At 38.1% G+C, this 22,505-nt stretch overlaps 1 protein-coding gene across 1 annotated transcript in view; it reads right to left on the reverse strand.

The window, feature by feature from the left end:
• serinc4 (serine incorporator 4) overlaps positions 1–22,505 on the reverse strand; it is a 25,394-nt gene continuing 2,889 nt past the window's right edge. The window contains exons 2-11 of the mRNA XM_059346912.1: positions 18,088–18,255; positions 15,897–16,075; positions 13,936–14,015; positions 13,537–13,630; positions 9,262–9,473; positions 8,452–8,547; positions 2,352–2,478; positions 2,117–2,229; positions 1,645–1,798; positions 1–908 (exon numbers count right to left, since the gene is read on the reverse strand). Of these exons, the coding sequence (XP_059202895.1) occupies positions 701–908; positions 1,645–1,798; positions 2,117–2,229; positions 2,352–2,478; positions 8,452–8,547; positions 9,262–9,473; positions 13,537–13,630; positions 13,936–14,015; positions 15,897–16,075; positions 18,088–18,255 (1,431 nt within the window). The 3' untranslated portion in view covers positions 1–700. The remainder of the gene's footprint in view (positions 909–1,644; positions 1,799–2,116; positions 2,230–2,351; positions 2,479–8,451; positions 8,548–9,261; positions 9,474–13,536; positions 13,631–13,935; positions 14,016–15,896; positions 16,076–18,087; positions 18,256–22,505) is intronic.

A 22,505-nucleotide genomic window follows, 5' to 3' on the forward strand; every position in this document is an offset into this window, starting at 1 on the left:
TTATAGATGATCTGCTTTAATATTCAGTTCACTTCTTTGATTATAGTTTTAACAAAAACGTCCCCCATACAGAGCTGCTGAAACAGTCCGAGTGGAGCAATCTTTTGCATCATGTTTGAACTTTGAGAAAGATTTGTTCATGATGAAAACGGATCAGATGGGGACTGCCTGCTGAGATCAGAGGACAAACTGGACTTTCTTTCTTTCTTTTTTCGGGCAGATTCTTTTATCATAAAGAAAAAACAACATAACTGGGATGTTTGCTTCTGCAGCAATATTACAGCAAGTATCTAGAATTCTCCTCTGTTATAATATTAAAAGTCTAAATATAGCCATAAATTGAAAATAACACTAAAATTAAAGTTATAAATGTCTCCATCTTTATGCTACTTACTGTAATTCCCACATTAAACAGAGTGAGTTCACCCCGTCGGATCCCTTTGGCAATTCAAACTGTAAGTGTTTCTAGACCACAGTCCAGTCCTCGCTGCAGTGTGACATCAGGGCGTGATCCAGGTAGCGACAGGGCACAGAGCCCTTTGATTGGTCCTTCTCACCACAGTGTGAGTCTTTGACCCCTGACCCCTGTGACCTCCATTCCTAAAAGTCCCCCCCACAGGGCACGGCGGGGGGAGGCTAGGAGTCACCTGACCCGTCGTCCACACATCGCCCCGTCCGCCGCCCTCCCGCCTGGCGCCTGTCAGACAGTGACAGAGACGTGGCGGGAGGATCCCGAGCGCCGTTTGATGCGCGATCGGCGAGGTCTGGACTCGTTCTGACAGCTGCACAGAGGACCCAGCAGCAGCCAGAGGTAGAGGATCACACAGGCCCAGCAGGACGACATCTTCACCCAGAAGGTCGACCAGCAGCCGTGGGTGAACGTCGTCTCCAGCACGGCCGACTCGTAGCTGCAGGGGGACGACACGGTTCATCAAGCAGGAGAAAAGAAACTGGTCAAAATGTGCCAGGAGAGTGTGCAGACTTAGGGGAGGAGATAACTGGGCCTGAATGGCAAACTATTTGTGCCCAATCACAAACACAAACATCTAATTCAGGTTTCAGACTGTTGGTCCATGAGGCTATATATCACTCCAGAGCTTTTGAATCATTTCAGTGGTAATATTCCTCATGTATGTACTAAATGTGAAACACACAAAGGGACACTTCTCCATTGTTTATGGTCCTGTTCAAAAATACAAGAATTTTGGAGAGAGGTTGTTGAGGCACTCAAATACTTCAGAGGTGCCAAGAATGTGCGTTTTGGGACTCATACCAAAGGACATTAATCTTAGCAGAGCTATCAGGAGGATGGTTACCCTAAGCCTACTTCAAGCCAGACGGACTATTGCAAAATGTTGGAAATCTATACAGAAGCAGACAGCAAAAGGGTGGCTAGATGACATTGTACAAGTTATAGCCATGGAAAAAATAACATATTCATTGAAAGGAACTCCAAAGGTACTCCAATTTAAACCTTGCTGTGACTGGATTGTAACAAATGATGGACAGTAATATCCAATCAGTAAATCCCTTCAGCAAAATAAAAATACATAACCCTGCGCCTTTTCTGATCCCCTCTTGATCCTTATAACTTACTAACAATCCCTTAAAGATTACAAGACTGTGAATGTGTCATAAACTGACCTGAACCAGTTGGTGAGGGTCATCATGACGTACAGCGAGGCCAAGAAGAAGACGAAGTGGAAGAAGAAGTAGCTGTAGGCCACTCTCTGTGTCTCGTTGTGAATCACCTTCTGACAGCCTTTGTTCTCGTCTTCGATCTCAAACTCCTCCTCAGCTGAAAAACACACATTTATATTTAACATCTCTCATCAAAGTTCAGGCCTGCAGCCAAACTCATACAGCACTGAATTTATAGTTGCAGGGGTCAAAGCCAAATGAAGTTGAAACAATTTAAGTTTTTCATGTCTGAATTGCCTGGAAACTAAATCAGATTTCCCACCAAATACCTAATAACTGCATGCTAAACGTTGCTGCTTGTGAATACATGGCGTGTATGTTAATATTAGAGAGATGAGTGGTTTATTGCTGTAAAAACACAACTCAAAACACCTTAGAAAGACGATAATGAAATGTTAAGTGCATGAGTACAGACCTTCCTCTTCCTCGGGGCAGCAGAAGCAGCAGGTGGCTTTCTGGAACTCGTATTTGTAAACTTTGATCATCCAGAACGGGCCGAACACCTCCGCCAGGTACGAAGCCTCGTTACTGCAGGAGAGAAATACATATTAACACAGTATTCCTGCTTTTAGGGATGTAAAAGTAAAGATGATTTTGTTGATTGTAACATTTATATATATATTGTTTTAGAAGATAAAAAGTGAACTCACCATGCAAACAGGACGCAGCAGTACATGATGGCAGCTCCGATTATGGCCACAGCGTTGCCTTCGTTCTGGATGCCGTCTTGTCCCACACTGGGGTAACACACGGTCATGTTCATGCCCTGATACACAACTGACACACACACACACACACACACACACACACACACACACACACACACACACACACACACACACACACACACACACACACACACACACAACAGACACACAGAACAACACAACATGTTAACTTTCATCACAGTATCACTCTGGGAAAACATATTTTTAGTTCATCTTTCAGTGTTTCTCTATGGAAAACAATTAGTATCAGTTAGTACAAATAAAAAGTGAAACCAACAGACAATAGAAATGGAAACACAGCCCATATTATTGTTTAACACATGAGTATGATTGTGTATTATATTTTACTGACTCTGGAAAAGCTGCAAAGTGATGAAACCTCCTGACACGAGGCAAGTCATATTAGTGCTCTTTGGGGACAGGACACTGAGGCCTTTATTTGAACACCACACATGCACCACTTGTTTGTTTTTTTGAGGAGAAAATTAACCTGACAATAGACGTTAGAAAGGAATAAATAAATTAGGTGTTTTATCCCAAACCCAGTTACTGAAGTTATGTTGAAAAAAAGGCTTTGAAAAATAAATAAGTCAAGCATTCTTTAATACAGTTTTAGGAGAAGACACCACAAAATGTAGTAGACCAGAGTATGTTTTCGTGTAAAAAAAAACCCCAGAATGTCCTTCCATCCTTCTGTTTGTAATTTTGTTCAATTTTAAAGCAATTTCTGTTAAAATCTCCAAAAGCTTAATAAAAAATAAATCTGAAGATAAAATGACACAGCACTAACGCAGCAGTGCCACCACAAGCAGGTCAAGAGTCACTTTCCTCATTTCTTCTTTATTTCTCCCTCGTTTCATTTCCTGGGAAAAATTCCTTTCTTTCTTGTAAAAAAAAAAAAAAAAAAGGGTCTCTGCTGCACTTTCCCTTCTGGGACTTTCTCTGATAGACTCACCCTCTGGACACTCTCTGGGGTGAACAGAGTCCTCACAAATATGTTCTGTATGTTCACACATGTGCATGCATGTGCACAAGCTCCCACACACACACACACACACACACACACACACACACACACGCACGCACACACACACAAATCCAGGCCAACCTCCAGCCGACTGTGGATTCCTGAGAGAAGTTTTTTGTGTTTGTGTGTTCTGTGTGTGTGTGAGGAGGGGTTAAGGAACCTGAACTTAGTGAAAACACTGGCTAATTACAGGACTCAGACTGTATTATACACACACACACACACACAGTTCAAGTGTCGTCAGGGGAGAGAGAACATGTCCTGCACTTTGAGTTGTCGTTTCAATTGCTCTCCAGACTAATTCTTCCTCTCAGAAACATGAGGATTATTCTGTGTGTGTGTTCTTTTACTTCAAACATTGTGAGGACCAGGATACATTTTAAACCAACAGAGTGAGGACGTCTTTGTCTGGTCCTCACTTATTTTGTTCTTTTTTACAGTTGATTTTCTTTTATGGGGCATTTTTTAGCTTTATTAGAGAGTGACAGGGAGAATAGAAAGGGGAGACATGGAACAAAGGGACCTCAGGCTGGATTTGAAGCTGGGTCCACCACTGCAAGGACTCAGCCTCATGGTTTGCACTCTTGAGGGGTAAAACTTGGTGTCAAGGTTCAGGTTACAATCAGGTTTAGGTTAGGGTTAGAGTAAGGGCTGGGGTCAGCCATTCAGGGGTGATGGTTACGATTAGGGTAAGGGGTTACGGATTGCATTCTGTTAAGTGGGTCCCCACAAAGATAGAAGTACAAAGAGGTAGGTGTGTGTGTGTGTGTGTGTGTGTGTGTGTGTGTGTGTGTGTGTGTGTTTGTCATGGTGAGGTCATAGAGCAGAATAAGCCTTCCGGGGACAGACCAGGCAAACAAGGACCTAAGAAGACAGTAACGAGGATGGATCTCTTTGTCTAACACACACACACACACACACACACACACACACACACACACACACACAGCACGACAGGAGATGAACCCCTGAATTAAAGCAGCTGAGAAAGAAAACTCAGCAACAGTAGGTGGAAATTAAATATTACAGAGAAGTAGTGTGTGTGTGTGTGTGTGTGTGTGTGTGTGTCTGTGTGTCTATGTGTGTGTGTGTGTGTGTGCCTGTCTGTGTGTCTATGTGTGTGTGTGTGTGTGTGTGTGTGTCTGTGTGTGTGTGTGGTGAAAAGGTGTTTTTATAACAGACTCAGAGTGCATATTTTCTCAACAAGTTGCTACAATGTCCTGCACTGCCCCGGGACTCTGACACACACTACTGTACACACTCGTACTGTACACTCACATGTACAGTAACAAAGAGAATGAGGAGGCTTAAATTGCTTTCAAGATCTATTATTCATTAAAATACGCTTTACCAAAAACTGTAAGTGTGGACTACAGAGCACTAACTCTTTGTTGTGTTCCATGAAGGCCCATAAAAGTTGGTAACCTGCTCCCTCAAAGACCTTTAGTTAGCCGGCACTGGCCCCCATTCCAGCATAATTGGGCTGATTTTGGGTCTTTTTGGCTTCTCATCATCATTGGGTTGTTCCTAATTCTGAACTGATTATGCCAAATGATCCTGTAGTTTCAGGGGGTTTACAGTGATTATTTAAGGGGTAACAACTGGATTGGAGTCTCTCTAGTTTGTATCAGTTGCTCGTGCTGCAAAATATATACAGTCATGGAAAAAAATATTAGACCACCCTTGTTTTCTTCAGTTTATTGTTCATTTTTTAATGCCTGGAACAACTAAAGGTACATTTGTTTGGACAAATACAATGATAAAAACAAAAATAGCTGATAAGAGTTTAATTTAACAGCTGATATCTAGCCATTTTCTATTGTTTTCTTGATAATTATTTTGTTTATTATCAAGAAAACCATGGAAAATGTCTAGATATCAGCTCTTAAATTAAACTCTTATCAGCTATTTTGTTTTTATCATTATTTGTCCAAACAAATGTACCTTTATTTGTACCAGGCATTAAAATGAACAAGAAATTGAAAACAAGGGTGGTCTAATCCTTTTTTCCATGACTGTATAAAGGCTTTCAGAGACAACACGCCAATGGCACCACTGCTCTCTATAAAAAACATTGTTTCCAACGACTGGTGTTGCACCACAAGAAAACATAGAACACACAAATGCAACCAGCTGATGAGGACAGCCATCTGCTATCTTTGCTTTTATCTAAGTCATATTTAGAGTCAAGAGTTCCCAAGTCCCTGGAATCTCTGAAACTGTGTCTGCATCTTGACTGAATCATCCACTGTGTGCATTCTCTTCATTAAGATACTAAATATTGGTTAAACATGTTGGTACGTCTGCAGTAATTTATTTAATGGACTAAAGCTGAATGCACAGATTTGTGGCGGGCGTGGTTAGCTGTTAAGCTTTATGTTTATGTTGCAAAACTGGTTTGAGATGTTTCAAAATTTTTGCCGTGATTTTGGTTGATCAAAACAATTAACTTTTTGGAAAAACCTTTGAAGTCCAGTTGAGGGATATTCATTTATGTAATGAATTTCAATACATTTTCTCTTTTCATAGGAACAGAATCAAGATCTGATCTTCTTCAATCAGATACAACAGATGATCGTTTTTATATTCTTGGAATCTTTTGTGATTTCCTACATTGACATGAATTCTCCCAAAATGGAAATCCTCTTTAATGAATTTAGCATATGAGCATGCAAACAAGCCAGCTTCGATGTGAACACAGCCAAAGAATTTGCTCAAAACCCAACCTCATAGAAAGTAGCATTCCCTCTTTAAATCTGAATTTACAAACAAATTACTGCTTTTTTTTTTTACATCTCAGAAACATTTTTTTGCCATTGCAGCAGGTGGAAATATCTGCTCATGCCAAAAAAATCTACATTTTGTCTGTTAAAGTATCTACAAAATACACAAACAAACAATATCTGCAGCACAAACTGTTCTTCTTTAACCTCTGGTGTTTTCCTGCCTTTCCTCAGCTCTATAAAACTGACTGAGAAATCGACTTTACAGGATCCAAACAACACATCACACTTTATCAGCTCAGCATTCAACATATGTAATGACGCTGCCGGGCCGTGTTCCTGTGTTATTATGTTGTCAATGGATCCATGAGGAATGTGAAACAAATATCCTTCAGTCTGCCCTCACCACAGGCCACCGGCCCAGCAGGCAGCATGTCAGAGCACATCTCATCCCAGATTATCTGTGTGTGTGAGTGTGTGTGTGTGAGTGTGTGTGTACGTCTATATTTGCATGCGTGCCATTAAGATGTAAACCCCGGATAAGACGGGGCCTCTGACAAGCCTCTGCACTAGTGTCTCAGTCATGTGGAGGCTCTTTGTTTTACCTGGAGCCAACAGGTGAGTCATTATGAGCAAAGTAAAGGCAAATTATAGAGGATTTGAGAATACGAGAGTCTCTGTGTGTGTGGGCTTCAGTATTAAGTCGACAGGATGATGAGATGCAAACAAACACATTTTGAAACATTTCACAGTAAGAGGTAAAAATAAAGGAGAGGCTCAGATTTTTTCAAGTCTAGAACACTTGAAAACACATGTACACATCTGTCCTGACAGTGACTGGTAGCTGGTGTTATTCCTCCATTGGTTACTGGTAGTGAAAAGTCACAGTAAGAGATGGGAACAAAACCCACAGCTGTTGTTCTGTGCAGAAGTTCAAAAAGTTCAGCAAAAGCTAATTTGAGGCTTTATCAGTCTTTTCTGTTTCATTTTGTTCTTTGTGTCTTTATATCTCTACTGCAGCTCAGCAGGGAAACACTATCTGCAGATATATGAAATCAAGAAATAGAATTTTTCCTTGCAATTTGTCCTCAAACTTTTACTCTTGCAGCAAAAACAAATGTTTCAAAATTGAATTATTCATCACATCCACTGTATGAACGTCAATTTTAGTTTTAACAACAGCAATATAACATTTGCACATCCATACATTGCATAGGGAATGCGCAAAACCTGTTTTTTTGGCCACTTGATGGCAGAAAAACAAGCTGTAGACACAATATCGCCTCATTAAGTTGTTATGGTAAAATTGTTAAGGAGCAATTGACTATTTACTGTACACATCCAGCAGACACTGAGCAACAGTGACATTCATTCAGTCTTGTTTCGGTCATATCATGAATGTGTTTTCAGTATATGTGTTCTCATTGTAATGCATGTGACAACCATTACTTTAAATATGCTGCAAACATGTGACGACCACCTTAAAACACTATAAAAACACTTTTGTTTGACTTTTTAAAAAAATGCTACTTTGTGACAAATCTTACAGCAACCGGACACAAAAAATGGTCTCCTAATTTTTTGCTGGCTCTTTCTAGCTCTGTCTTTGGGCTCCACCACCTCTTAAGATATCTGATTCTTTAGCTGTTAAATTCTCGACTCTTCTTTCTCGATTCTGTTCACCAGCTAGTTGATAGATTTTTTTGTGTGTGTGTCTACTGTTTGGTGCTGGTCAGATGAATATCTGATGAATAATTTTATCATTGCATTGGATTTCCTACTGCACTTTGGCTCCAGAAACAATCAAAGCGGCAACCAAAATAATAAATGCTTTAAAAACAATATGCTATGAAAGGCTTAAACTCTCCAAAGAGCTGAGGGGAACTGCTGGGGCTGGTAGTTGGTTAATATTTATTAGTTAGTTTCTCACTATTAAGAGCCCCTTTGACATTACACATACAGTCATTTCACCCATTGTTAATATAAGAATATTAATAACTGCAGATTTAAAGAAAGAAAAACTCAGTGTTCAGTTCATTGTAATCATAAAAAGCTGTTATTAATAATATTTCAGAACAAAGAGGATTGCAAGTGAAGTTGGCTGCAGTCATTAACTGCTACATATGTTTGTCTTTTAACGGACGTATAGAAAATTACCATGAAAACTCCCTAAAAGTGTATCAGTGTTAACACTAGATAGAGACTGTGTGTTGAGTGTCTCTGCAGAGATGTGTCACTGAGCTTCTGCTCTGTGTCTCTTTAGTTAACGTACCTTTCTCTGGCGGGCGGCTGGACAGCGCAGAGAAAGTGAGGTACATGACGTAACAGCTGATGATGGAGGCCTGAAGGAGCCCCGACCGAGGCTGCTCTGCAGTGACACAGAGACAAAGGGTCAGGGTCAGAACAGTATACATACCATAATGTAAGTCATGGAAACAATTATTAGAACCTTTTTTTCTTCAATTTCTTGTTCATTTCAATGCCTGGTAACTAAAGGTACATGTGTTTGGACAAATATATATGATAACAACAAAAATAGCTCATAAGAGTTTAATTTAAGATGATATCTAGACATTTTCCATGGTTTGCTTGATAATAACCAAAATGTACCATGGACAGTGTACTCAAATCCTTTATCTTATCACAAGAAGTCCCTTCGATTTGGTCGTAACTTTTTAAGGAAAATTCAGGAATTTATCTGTATTTTTGTGAGAAAATCCAGATGAAAATCTTTACATTTTTATTTTTATTGGTTAAACCCAAAACAATTTTTCCCTCTGAGGTTTAGCGCAGTAGAAAGTGGTATAAAATATAACTTTTACTTTATATTTGAGTAAACGTATGTAGTTACTTCCACCTTCATATGCAGCTGTATGTTTTCATCATAAAACTCAGACGTGTGCAGACAGAGCAGCCTGCCATTAATGTTTGGTTCTTTCGGGGAGAAACAGATGATATTATCTTACATCTAATTATTATTATTATCTGCAGCAGCTCTGGTGTTTGCATAGCTGCGGAGGGACTAAGTGTTATTCCTCCGCTGAGAGTCGACGACAGACACACGAACGTCTCATCAACTCACTCTGCTTCACGCACGGCGTGACGGCAATGAAGGACATGAGGCCGCAGAGGCCCAGGTTGATCCACAGCAGTGCCTTGTTGAAGTGGCAGGCGATGGGGTGTGTGTAGTACTTGTACATGAAGGTGAAGGCCATGGTGGCGATAGTGTAGAAGAAGAGGGTGGCACACATCACCGCCAGATACCAACGCTTGTTCTCTGCTGCTCCAGTCAACCTGAGACACACAGAGCAGTTAGTTTCTGTCTGGATGCTGCACAGAGAAACACAGCTGGAGTGTGTATTCCTGCACAGCACACACACATCATACAACACCTCAAAACACTGTCACAGTGGCGGACTCAGACTGTTAGAAGGGCGGGGGCGAAAAAATAAAAGGGGCACATTCTGCACAACATTAGGCCCCACCAGCACGCAAAAAGCTATGATGCATCATGTATGATGAAATATTAGGATTAAGTTAAAAGGAGATCCAGATCAAAGTAATTAATGAAATGGTACTGACAATTAAAAGTATTGAACCAAACCATCTAGGGGGGTCTGGGGGCATGCCCCCCCGGTAGAAAATGTGTACATTTTTAAGTAAAACGCATCTATTTTGTGCACTTTGAGAGCTAAATGAGAGCAAACATCTCACATAACATCATTCACAGTTGGGTGATACCGTATTATAGAATCTCTAGAGGGCACATCATCATAATTTATTGTATAAAGGGGCACCCTAGAGGGCAATCAATACGTTTTTTCATGTGTAAAGGGCAGCCAATAGGGCACTTTCTCTCATTTTCACCACTCTAGAGGACACTTTCGCGCGCTTTTTCAACCACGGACGCACCAAACAGGAAAAAGGGCACTAGAGGGGCACTAGAAGGGCACTCATTAAGGCACATTATCGAATTTTCTTGCACTAGAGGGCACATCATCATAATTTATTATATGAATCAAATCATTTTTTGCACGTGTAAAGGGCAGCCAATAAGGAGCACTGGCTTTGTGAAGTTGAAGGGAAAAACTCAGATGTTCTCCAAGGGGAAAAGGTCAAGAATAAATAAAACAGCAATGACTGTCCATCTCACTTTTAGTGGAAGTCAATGGTGTTTGCAGTCTAAAGTAGAAAATGAGGCTTTATGATGGTCAATTAAAATATTTTCCTAAAATACCCTAACTTTTATTTTGAGTATTTCCAGTAGGCAACCTCAAAACCAAAAGTTGTAATAAAACTGAAGGAAAGTGAAGCAGCTCTGCAAGGTTGAAGCAGGAAATACGTTTTAATCATAAATTGATGCAGAAAATGCACAAATTAGTGCATAAATATTTCCCAGAATGCAGGAAACAAAGTGTTTGACACTCAAGATGTCTTGAGGGGTGACCCCCAAACTTCCTGCTTTATATGTCACCCCAAAAAAAAAAAAAAATAATAATAATAATAATAACCATGCCCTTTATTATTTGTGGTGTTAAAATGGGGACAGTAGAGGTTATCATTGCAGACTTTTGCAAATCTTACACCCTTTAATCTCATAACGGCTAAAATAAAGAAAAAAAAAATGATCTAATTTCACCTTTGCAACAGCCCATGCATTAAAAATTTCAAATACTTCTGCTTTGTGGGTCTAAATTTCTAGTTTTTCTCACTAAAAATGACTTCAGCATATGAAGTAACACAGTGCACAAACAGCACTGAAGCTGATGAGATGAGATGAGAAAAATGTTGCATTTTTGTTACTACATGTGGCTTCCAGCTGCAAATGTGACATTTTAGTGCTGATGCTGTGAATATTAACAGCATGTATAGAGACGTAGGAACAGGTTGTCTTCTGGCCTGCAGACCCAGCAGAGAGACACTTTGTAACCACTGCAAAGGGAATAAAAGGATTGTAATCTGTGTGTGTGTGTGTGTGTGTATGTGTGTGTGTGTGTGTGTGTGTGTGTGTGTGTGTGTGTGTGTGTGTGTGTGTGTTTGCTTTGGAAAAGGTCCTGAATGAGCAAATCCTCTTAGTTACCGCGGCTACAACTCCCTGCAGAGTTCAGAGGTGACTGTGAGAGACAGCAACAGCTGGACTCAGTAAGTAACATCTGGGACTCGCTGGCTGTCTGGGGACGAGTCTGACTGGATGGACGAGGACACGATGGGGACGAGGCAGAGACGTCAACAAACGTAAAACAAACAGCAAACAGACAATAAAGCAACAAACGATGATCGAGATCGATGAAGTCATGTTTGTTTTATCTGATTCATCAGCTGTGTGACGACCAGCTGACCAGCAACAGCCAATCAGATCCAAGCAGGTGTACACTGAGATCATTTCATTTAAAAATATTGAATAAGTGCTGCAATGACAAGTTCATTAATTGAATAGTTGATTGACATAAAATAAATGCCCTTTTTTAATTATTACAGTACAGTATTTTTTTTTCTTTTTACAGTTTTCCAATTATTTTCCAAGCAAAAATGTCAAACATCTGCATTCACCATACATTATATTAAAAGTTAACTATGATGCATGATCAAGAAAAGTGTTATCTAACTAAACTGAATCATTTTGGGGAGTTTGGACCAAAAATTTTAATTTTAAGACATTATCTTGGCCCGATTTTACTGGTTTCTAATGTTTTATAGACAAATGATTGTTCCATTCAGAGAGCAAAAGCTTTCTGCCAAATCTGTATGTTTTATACAATTTATAAAATATGTGCACAATAAAAATCACCCCAGGGTACCAAAGAATAAAACTGCAACCCAGCAAATAAAAAAATGAATTTCACAAACTAGATAAAGTAAATGAATTAGAAACAAAGTTCCAGATGTTTGGATGGAGGGACAGATGTTTGGATGATCTACAACACGAGATGTATCCATCATCAGCAGAGAAGAGCAGAGACTCTTTCCTCCAGATGTGAACCAGCCTGAGTCTGTACGTTTATATGTACAGTTACAGTATATAAGAAGCAGTGAGGGAGCTGAAACAATGTGTTATCACTGTCCTGTGAGGAATGTCAACAGTCCACCGCTCTGTTTTGTGACGATGTTTTGATTCAGATAATTAATGTGGTCATGGGATGAAACTGTGAATCAGTGTGAAAATGGATCTGGTTTCCCTTTTTTAAATGTCTGATATAGACTGCTGCCTCTAAATCACAAATTTCAGAGAATTTTTTATTCTATTTTTATCTAATACATTTGTGATTTTTTTCTCTTAAATTTACCACTTTGATCTGAATTTTTTTTTTGCAAATGTATTAATCCCAGAGAATATTTAAGTTTTTTTCTCTTATAAATGTGTGATTGGTTTCTTGTAAACTTAATAAAAAAGCTTTTTTGACATTTTTTCACCCTATTTTTTAATTTTGTAAATTTGTGAGGGGTTTTTTTCGAATAAATGTACCATTTTAATCTCTGAGAATTTTTTTTTTTTATTCCAAATGTATTACTTTATAATCTCAGAAAATATTCAAGTTTCTTCTTGTAACTTTGCCACCTCCCCCAGCTTCATGATTATTATTATTTCTCATTTTCAATGCCCCAAATACGTCATCTTTGGGGTGAGATTAAAGAAGCTTGACAGTGTAACAGATGTTACAAAACAAACACAACACTTTGTGGAGGCAAAAATCTCCCAGTCTCAACAAACAATGCTTCCTCATGCTGTTCTGTTGACAAAAAGACAAAAACTGAACATTTAAAGTATATTTGTATTGTATTTAAGTCCAGTAGTTAAATAGTTAACGTTTGTGCAGTTAGTTTAGTCTAGTTTTTTTTTTTTTTTTCAGCAAACTAAAATTCTTTTTCCACTTGTAGTTGTAGTTTTCAGTTTAGTTTTTATGAACTATAATAAGCCAGTTTACCTCTACATCTTTACCTTTAGCCTCTTTTTTATTTGAATAATTTTCTGTAAAGGCGTAAAAGTGTCAAATAACTCAGATGAGAAAAAGCAGCAAAAAGTATGATTTCTGCAGCAGTGTGATGGAGTCAGGTACACTATGGGGTCAAAAGTATGTGGACATCGGAAACATTACAGCCATATGTGGTCAGACGACATCTCATTCCAAAACTATGAGCATTAATCTGTTCCCCTAACAGCCTCCACGCTTCTGGTTTCAGTCTTTCCTCCAGATGTTGATCTGCTGCAGGATTGACTCCAGTCAGACACTGATGCTGGTGATAAAGTCTGCCTGGCTCCAGCTCAGTGTTTCATCCATCAGCAGTCTGTCTTTGCTTGGTTTCTCAATATGAAATTACACATACAAAAGTATAATATTTATACGATCCTTTCACTCACCAGTTCTTGTTCCAGGTGTGTGCGAAAGCTGTGATGAGGATGAGTTGGATGAGGATGAAGGCAAATCCTCCCACCACACCAACATAATGCCAAGCTGAGAGAGAGAGAGCGAAAAGAGAGAGAAAACAATGTAGTTTGATTTATTTCAGAGGACTCAGCCAGAAAGAAAGAAAGAAAGAAAGAACGAGAACAAGCTGTAAATCATAAATCATCTCTGATATCTGATTTGTATCAACATTAGATTAATTGTTTCCAAACAAAGTGAAATCAAGCTGCAGATTTATGGTTTGGGAGTTCAGGAGCAGATCTCTGCTGCCCTCTGGCAGGACTGAGGAGGAGGTGCACTGACTCTTTCATCACCTCCATGTATATTATTATGACAGAGTTTCAGGGTCTCACCGTGCAGGAAGGACTCTGTGGGGATGAAGAAGGCAGCGGTGCACATCCCGAGCAGAGTGATCAACTTCAGGAACCAGAAGCTGCAGGCGCACACACAAAACACAAAAATAACACAAAACACAGAATTAAAAGTTAGCAGTTTAAACCACTTTAAAATTGTCATTCTCGCTCTTTTTGGTTGCACACATTTTGACTTTAGATAATCTCTACTGTTTGACACATCTACCATAGCCAAAGAAGCATTTCATCGTTCTGCTGTAGAATAAAAAATATTATACAGTCATGGAAAAAATGATTAGACCATTTTTTTCTTCAATTTCACAGTTCATTTTAATGCCTGGTACAACTAAAAGTAAAAGGTGTGTGTGTGTGTGTGTGTGTGTGTGTGTGTGTGTGTGTGTGTGTATCAAAATAAATCTAGCAGGAAAAAAGTCATTTTTCAAGCAAAAATGACAAACATTAATTGCTTCCTGCTCCAAAAAAATGTGAATTTACTTGCATACCAGTTCAACACAATATTTGGGTATTCTACTTGTCAGAAAAATAATCTTTCACATTTTTCTGACATTTTATACATGAAACAAGTTTTTTTTTTTTTTAAAGATATTCAGCTAATCAACTATATAAATACACAGTACACTATACTTGCTTGTGAGTTTTATGTACTGCAACATGACTACTGATTTTGTCCATATTAAATCATTTTTGAAGCATCTCAAAGAATAAGTGTGTAACACTTTGAAGGTACAACCAGTGAAGTAAAATCAACAAAATGTACCAGAAGCTCGTTTCACTCATCACTGAACAACTAGATCTCTTGTGCATACTTAAATAAACTAAATATTGCATATCTTCAATGAACTTGTCAATGCCATATGAATATTTTAAAATAGAATCAGCTGAGAAATAGATAAATGGTTATTTTTCATTTCAAGAGTTCAAATACAATAACAGATCAAAGCAATTTGATTGATATTCCTCTGAGAACAGCACATAAAAAGCAACATCATTTGTGAAAGAGAGAAATATTTAATCAAAACGAACTCTTCTTTTAAATGTATGACACCTCAGTGACATATGTGAAAACTCTATAATTACAGATTAAGGCTTGGATTAAATCCCTACGTGTCTCTGTCTGGTCTCTAAGAGGTCACTGGGTCACTCCCTGACCCCTGCAGACCACTTAGAGCAGTAACCTTTGCCAAAGACCCTGAAACCTTTCACTGAGGCTCTGATAAGACTCTTGTGAGTAGATTTATACTAGCAGCGAGGAGCAGCAATCCAGGCTGTCAAATCCTAATCTGAGCGACGTCACGGCTCTAATCGACTGCAATGGAAAGTGTGTGACAACAGAGAGCTTTAAATAGACGAGCAGGGCCGGGTCAGGTGAACAATATTGAGCCCTTCAAGACCAGAGCGAAGTATTTAAAGACGTGGTGTAATTAAAGAAAAGTCTGGAAACTTCTTTAGCCTTAAAATTCTGATTCAGGGAAGTGACATAAAGATCTTTGCAGCCTAATTTAGAGAAAATTCCCAGACTTCATTAGGATTTTAAGAAAGGAAGGAGGTGATGTCTGTTACCTAATTTAATGACTTACATTTAAACTTTACATCATAAAAAAAACATTATATTTGCAGAATTTGCATGTTTGTTAATGTTTTAATTTTAATTTAATAAAAAATAATTAATGTCTTTCTTTTGTCAGCAGGGTCAATAAAAAAACATGCAAATTCTGCAAAATGTAATGATCTTTTTATGACATAATGATTGAATTTAAGTCATTTAATCAGTTGTTTTTGAATTATGTTGCATAATGTGCAGACACAAAAGTCCTGGATTTCCAAAAATTATCCTTACTACGTTCATTATTTTCTGATAATCCAACACAGAACGACTAAAATTTGAGATGCACTAGAAAAAATAGTCGCCGACAGTCTGGAGTGACCTCTGCGGCACTGACCCATTGTGTATGAGCGCTCTGAAGTCCTGACTGGACTTCACGTCTATGAGGAAGATCGCCATCATCAGGTAGAAACAGGAAGTGCCAAAGCAGACTCTGTAGACGGCCGAGTAGCCCACCAGCATCTCACAGTGGCCCCCGCCGTGTGCCTGGTCACACACCATGTTGAAGAAAGGCACCTGAAACACACACACACACACACACACACACACATTTTGGAAGAAATTGTCATGAAAATCATAGAACAGGAATATACAGGTTCATCTCAATAAATAATAATATCATAGAAAAGTTTATTTATGTCAGTAATTAAATTCAAAAAGTGGAAATAACACATTATATAGATTTATTACACATAGAATGAAACATTTCATGTCTTAATTTATTTAATTTCTTCTAATCATAAAGATCATGACTTACATTTAATAAAGACCTAAAATTCAGTGTCTCAAAAAAAAAGACCAATTTTAAAAAGTATGTTTAATATGGAAATGTTGTCCTCTGAAAAGTATGTCCATCTATATGACTCAATACTTGGTTGAAGCTATTTGACTTGAACTACTGGAAATTGACTTTTCCATCATATTCTAATTTATTGAGATGCTCTCTGTATATTGATCTGTTTTTTATGAGTAGATCATGAATCACTGACAAAATAACCAATCTCCAAACCCTGACTTAAAGGACACAGATACGTTTTATTATTATTTTAGTAGGTCAGCATTTTCAGACACCAGTTTAAAGTATTTCTATATTTTATTTGTATTATATTGTGCCCATTAGCTTTGAATATATCATAAACAAGGAAGCATCAGCAAGCAAGCAAGTGGTTAAACTGATATGAAGGTTTCATTTGCATGTTGCATAAACATTTTCCTAAATCATGTTTTTTGCAGGTTGGGGGATATCTGTCAAACTGGCATTTTGTTTCGGAAAGATAACTCTCTCTCCTTTTTAAATGTTCATAAGTTGTGTTTTTATGTTGTGTACTCAATGGAATATCCATCAAACTGGCGTTTTGTTTTGATAACACAGGCTTTTATCTTTTTTTATCTTCATAAATAATGTTTTTCATTGTGCACACAAAGGAATATCCATCAAACCAGTGTTGGTTTATTAATTTTAAGAATGTATCTGATTTTGCAGATGTGAGATGCATACGATTGTACTTCTGCATCATGAAATATAATGTCACAAGTCCATGTTGCTAGTAAAGCTTACTGAAGGTCAAAAGATCACTTTAAGGCATTTTTGTCTGGATTTGATGGCTGATAGGAACAAATTCAGACGGACAGTATGGCAGAGAAACATTCTACTTGTAAGCAGGTAAGCATCTTACCTCAAGTTTCCCTCAATGTAAAACAATATCAGGTCATAAAGTAATGTGATAGATTTTTTCCTATCCTGAATTCTCTTAAGCTTTCAAAAGTCACATTACAACATAACTATTGATGTGTTTTGTTTCATTTTGCTGATTTATTTAAAAAAAATCTAAACTTTAAAAAATTGTATTTGTCTTTTTGCTTCATGTTTGCTCATTTGAAATGACTGTGTTTGCATTTTCTCTGTTAAAAATGAAATGTAGAGGTGTCATTATTCTCTGACTGAATTTTTTTATTGAAACCTTTAGTTTATTGCACTGACAGCTGCACCTTTGTTAGACTAATGTGCAGCTGTAGTAATCAAGAGTAGAAGTCTTGATTCCACATTGTTGGTTTTATACCCTGACAACTGTCATTCTCATTTTAACCATTTTCTTTAAGAAGATATGCAACACATGGTCGAATTCTGACATTTGCCAATTCTGGTTTTGATTCCAGTAATTTAAATGAAACCTCATTTGGATCAGTTTTGGATCTAGAATTGAAACTGTGACACCCCTGATGAAGTATCAGCTGTTTATCTTTGTCTTTGTTGTCTGGTTTATCTGTCATCCTGCAGCCGATCACAAACCATCTTTGGGTGTATAAGGAGCTGAACAGCTACATCAGATCCTTAAGCTTAGAGTCTTGACCACTCTGCTCCCTCCTTACTCCATATGTGTTATTTTAGTAAGACATTTTGTACAGAATGAATATATAGTTCTTGTGTTCTGTTTCAAGCTGTGAAGGAGATTATTAGTTGTTATATTTCACTACATTTCTCTGATGTGTCATGGACTGTGTGATGGAGGATGAGGTCCAGTGCTCACATTTTCCCTGACGAGCTCGGAGACGGTGCGGGACAGCATGAGGCAGGAGACAGCACAGCTCATGATGTGGAACAGGGTGTACATGACCCGCGTGCTGGTGGACGATTTGACCGGAGGACAGAAGGCACAGCAGAGTGAGCAGGGCGCCGGTCCACAGCAACAACATATCTGAGGGGACAGAGACACAGAGACACGTCAGCATCTCAGACTAACATGGAGGAGGAGTCTGGGCTTTCTATGATGATGAACTTATTTACTTTAAACTTATTTACTTTACTTTATGCATCATGTACAAATGAAAACATGTATTACAAGTTGCAAAAAGTCCACATTTGTGTTAGTCATCTAAACATCCCATGTAAAGTAAAAGGTTGGAGGTAGAACTTTCAACTGTCAATTCTTTACAGTAAGTACAGTAATATCCAAACAGTTATATCATGTAGGTCAGGGGTGGTCAACCTGTGGCTCCAGAGCCTCATGTGGCTCTTTAGGCCCCCTGCAGGGGCTCCCCGTGACTGAGACAAAAAAATTATATATATATTTTTACATTAAAATTTTCATTTATCAAAAACTATTTGTATTCTTCAATTGTAAAAAATTGTATAGCCTTTTCTTTTTTTTTACAGCATATTAAAAAAAGTTTTGACATTTAAGTCAACTAAAATGTGCTTCATAGCTTACGAAAGTCTCCGGCCCGGCGCCTTAACATATAAGTTATGCCAACTTTGAGTTTAGTTTTGAGTTCCCCTAGATAACTAGTTTTCAAAATCATATTACTAAATGCTCAATATGACTATTAATAATGTTGGTAGGCTAATTTAGACTTATTAGGCTGTTTACTTTTCATTTTAGCCTCAAAATAAGGTTTGGCTTTTTTTTGGCTTTTTGCAACTACCGAATCTAACCGAACAATGCCTTATTACTTGTTAATGAATGGTTATTAAGGACCTTATTATAAAGCGTTACCAAATATTTAAATGCAGTTTTTCCAAATTATTTCCAGGCTTCAGTGACAGGTTGAAGAAGTAAGTTCTGGGAGCAAAGACAGTAACTTCCCATGATTTTATGAAGATCTGTAGGTAAAGATGGAATCAGACCAAGGATAGCCTTATAAATAAGAATATACAAGGCAGACTATCCAGCCTGATTATACAGAGACCAACAGTGGGCAAAGGATTTAAACTTTGTAATAAATCTCAGACCTCCATGGTCGACAGTATCCAGCATGTTTAAGCATTGTGAAGAAGAATGCATGTATCAAACATCATCATCATCATCCAACTCAGACATAAAGGCAGCACCAACACATTTCCTTTTGGGTTTAAAGAAATATCAAGACTTATTTAACCTCATTATTTCTTCCTGTCGGCCATGCAACTTTTGTCCTCCTAAATCAAAACTGACCCGCTCTGGTTTGACAGTTAGTTTTACATAAAATATCACCAAATTGTGCGTTACACCTTTTAGGCCATCTTTATTGCATCTCATTACCATGTTTACAAGTTTTTAACATTTCCTTTTGAAATCACTGGTCAGCAGACTTAATTTCCATGAAATTATACCTTGTTTGTAATTCTACCTCTTGTTTTTTTTAGTAAATAAGCAAAAATTGTGAGCTCCCTTGTTCATTCTTGGCCATTCTCAGCTGCTGTATGCATGTTTGATGCTATAAATTTGAATAAAACATGCCAAATTCAATAAAAGTAGTGATCATTAACTTTTGTTGTTGTTGCATGCAGCATGGTAAGGAACCATCCATGTTTTTTTGAGGCAACAACATACCTGGAACCACTATTTCTGATATAAAACATGTGAAAACAGGTAAAATTTGACCCAAGGACGACAGGTTTTTATCTGTTCCTCAAAAAAATATATAATTAAATTTGAACCAATCTGTGGATAGAAGAGCCCAATTGTATTTCAGGTTGCAGACTGCAGTTTATATCACAAAAGGCTACTTAATGCATATGTGATTTGTGATTTTTTTTTTGCAGGTTCAGGAACTCAGACGTGCGCTGTCTGAAGACAGTTGGAAGTCACTGTGACAGACAACTTACAGGGGCAGAGAGTTTGGCAGCAGGATGCTCGGTGGCAGATTAATCTAATGAGTCCAGCAGCATCTGTCTGGTTCTGATTCTGGTAAATGAGGGCTGCGAGCGACTGGACGTAAGCCCATCACCGCTGATCCTGAACTAAATCTAAGGAGGAAAAACCTGCACGCACATCTGTCTGATGCTTCAGCGAACTCTGCAGATTACAGGCTGGAGGTCTGACTGCAGCAGCAGGGCCACAACATCATGTATGGGAGGAAAACAAAAAAATTTAAAGCAAAAATCATTCTAGTAAGTGTAGGCTGAGAATTGTCCTCATACTGCACTGTGTTCCTGCACGCACTGAATGCAGAAATATTATTCTGTATCACATGCAGGATCATAATCTGATGGATAGTGCAGAGAAGATTATCTAACATCTTCTCATTGATGGGAAGACCAAAAACAAACAGAGTTCTAATCATGTACAGTAGAACTGAATCATAAATATTTGATCCCATAACATGATAAACGGACAGTTTGAACAAATTCTCTCTCCATACATCGAGAAATGTTTTCTTCATCTTGTTTGAACTGTTTTGCAGCTGAGTGCTCACACTGCTGCATCAGATCCTTCAGCATCTCAAAAAGAGGAGAGATCATACAATGTTTGATGATCTCGAAAGCCTCCCTTTATTTTTGATTGCCTTTGTATGTACTTATTATTAATCAAATATGTTTCTTCTGGTTTAACTGTTTTTTTCTTGACATTATTGTTTTGTTGCTCCTTGTTTTTATCTCATGTTTTTGCAGCAGTATGTGCTTTGCAGGCTCTTTTTTTCTGTAAAGCTTTTTTTTCTAACAAAAGTGCTTCACAAATGTTTTAATATTTTAATTATTTATAATGTGCACTCTGAGAAGCAGAGTTATTTAAAAGTTTCTATTGTGACTGTCACCGCCACAAACCACCCTATGAGTCGAACAAATATAACCTACTTTCTGACTTGAAAGGACGCTGCCAGCATCCCTCACCACGCAGAAAAAGATTAAATACACAAGATTTAGTGGACCAATTTGTACTCATTCTGTATCTTTCCAACCTAAAACAAAACTGATTATTCAACATTTCAAAGTAATCCTTAAATCCTGGGTCAAATCATATTTATTTTATATGTTTTAATCTCTCGTTTATAGACCCTTCGGCTGAATGCACAACCAGAACTATGATCAACAATACAATTTTCTTTTTTGTTGAATAAACTTTAAAATTTGCAGACTGTGCTGAATATCGGTGCTTTGAAACCTTTTATCAAGCCCTCTAACAGACAGCCAGGTGTTTTATCGTCGCTGTAGCCGCTGCAGCCACTGCAGCCGCTGCAGCCTCTGTCTGTGCTCTGGCCTAGTTTAAGCTTCATAATGCAGGATTATTAGGTCCTGAGTGAAGTTGTTGCAGTAAGCGAGGGGGCTCAGAATTGGTATAAACACAGAATAATTACTTTGATTTAAAAAGCCACTGAGGCTAAATGGTACAGTGGGTCATACAGTATAAACAGGTCAAAGATCAGTGTGTCGGGTCTGATGTGAAAACCACGTGTTGAGGAATAATCAATGAGCAGAGCATGCATCAATTTTAGTGATGTGGTCTTTCTACATGATGAATGGGACAGTCATATTTCCCAGACCGACATGCATAGCAGGACTCACTCCAGTTGTTTGTTCATATGATTATAAGGTCACGTGCATCTTTTCAAGTATTAAAGATGCTAATCTGAGAGCTAATCCTGCATAAATCACACGCACCAGTGAACTCCTTTACCTTCCATTATATATAGCAGCATTAACTAGCTGACAATCTTACAGTAGCCCCTGCTTTTTTGTCTATTTTACTACAAATGGGACTATTACTTACTAAATGAGCATCATGCTGTATTAAAGAAGACTTGTAACTAACAATTGAGACCATGAACTTATTATGAGAATGTTTACTGATGTCACAAATCAAGTGAAAAGTAGGGCCATTTTACGAATAGATTTCTTTACAATCTGACTTCTTTTTGCAACCGGTGGAGTCGCCCCCTGCTGGAAATAGGAAGAAGGCAGGTTTAAGAATGACAATGACAATACGTGCTTATGTTTAGCAGATATTATGTTAACATTTAAAATCTTGCACATACCACCATGTAGCTACAGCTGAGGCTGATTGGAATACATTAATTTTGCAGGCGTCTGGTTAAGTTTATACCTCATGATAGTGCTAGATGAAAATTCAGTCGCTCACCAAAGTATTTAAAATTCCTCGTGAGGTAAACGTGAAGGTCTGAACCAAATGTGATGCAGTTTATCCAACAGCTGTTGAAACGTTTCAGTCTGGACCAAAGCAGAGGACCA

The sequence above is a fragment of the Centropristis striata genome, chromosome 2, assembly GCF_030273125.1.
Source record: "Centropristis striata isolate RG_2023a ecotype Rhode Island chromosome 2, C.striata_1.0, whole genome shotgun sequence".
NCBI lineage: Eukaryota > Metazoa > Chordata > Actinopteri > Perciformes > Serranidae > Centropristis > Centropristis striata.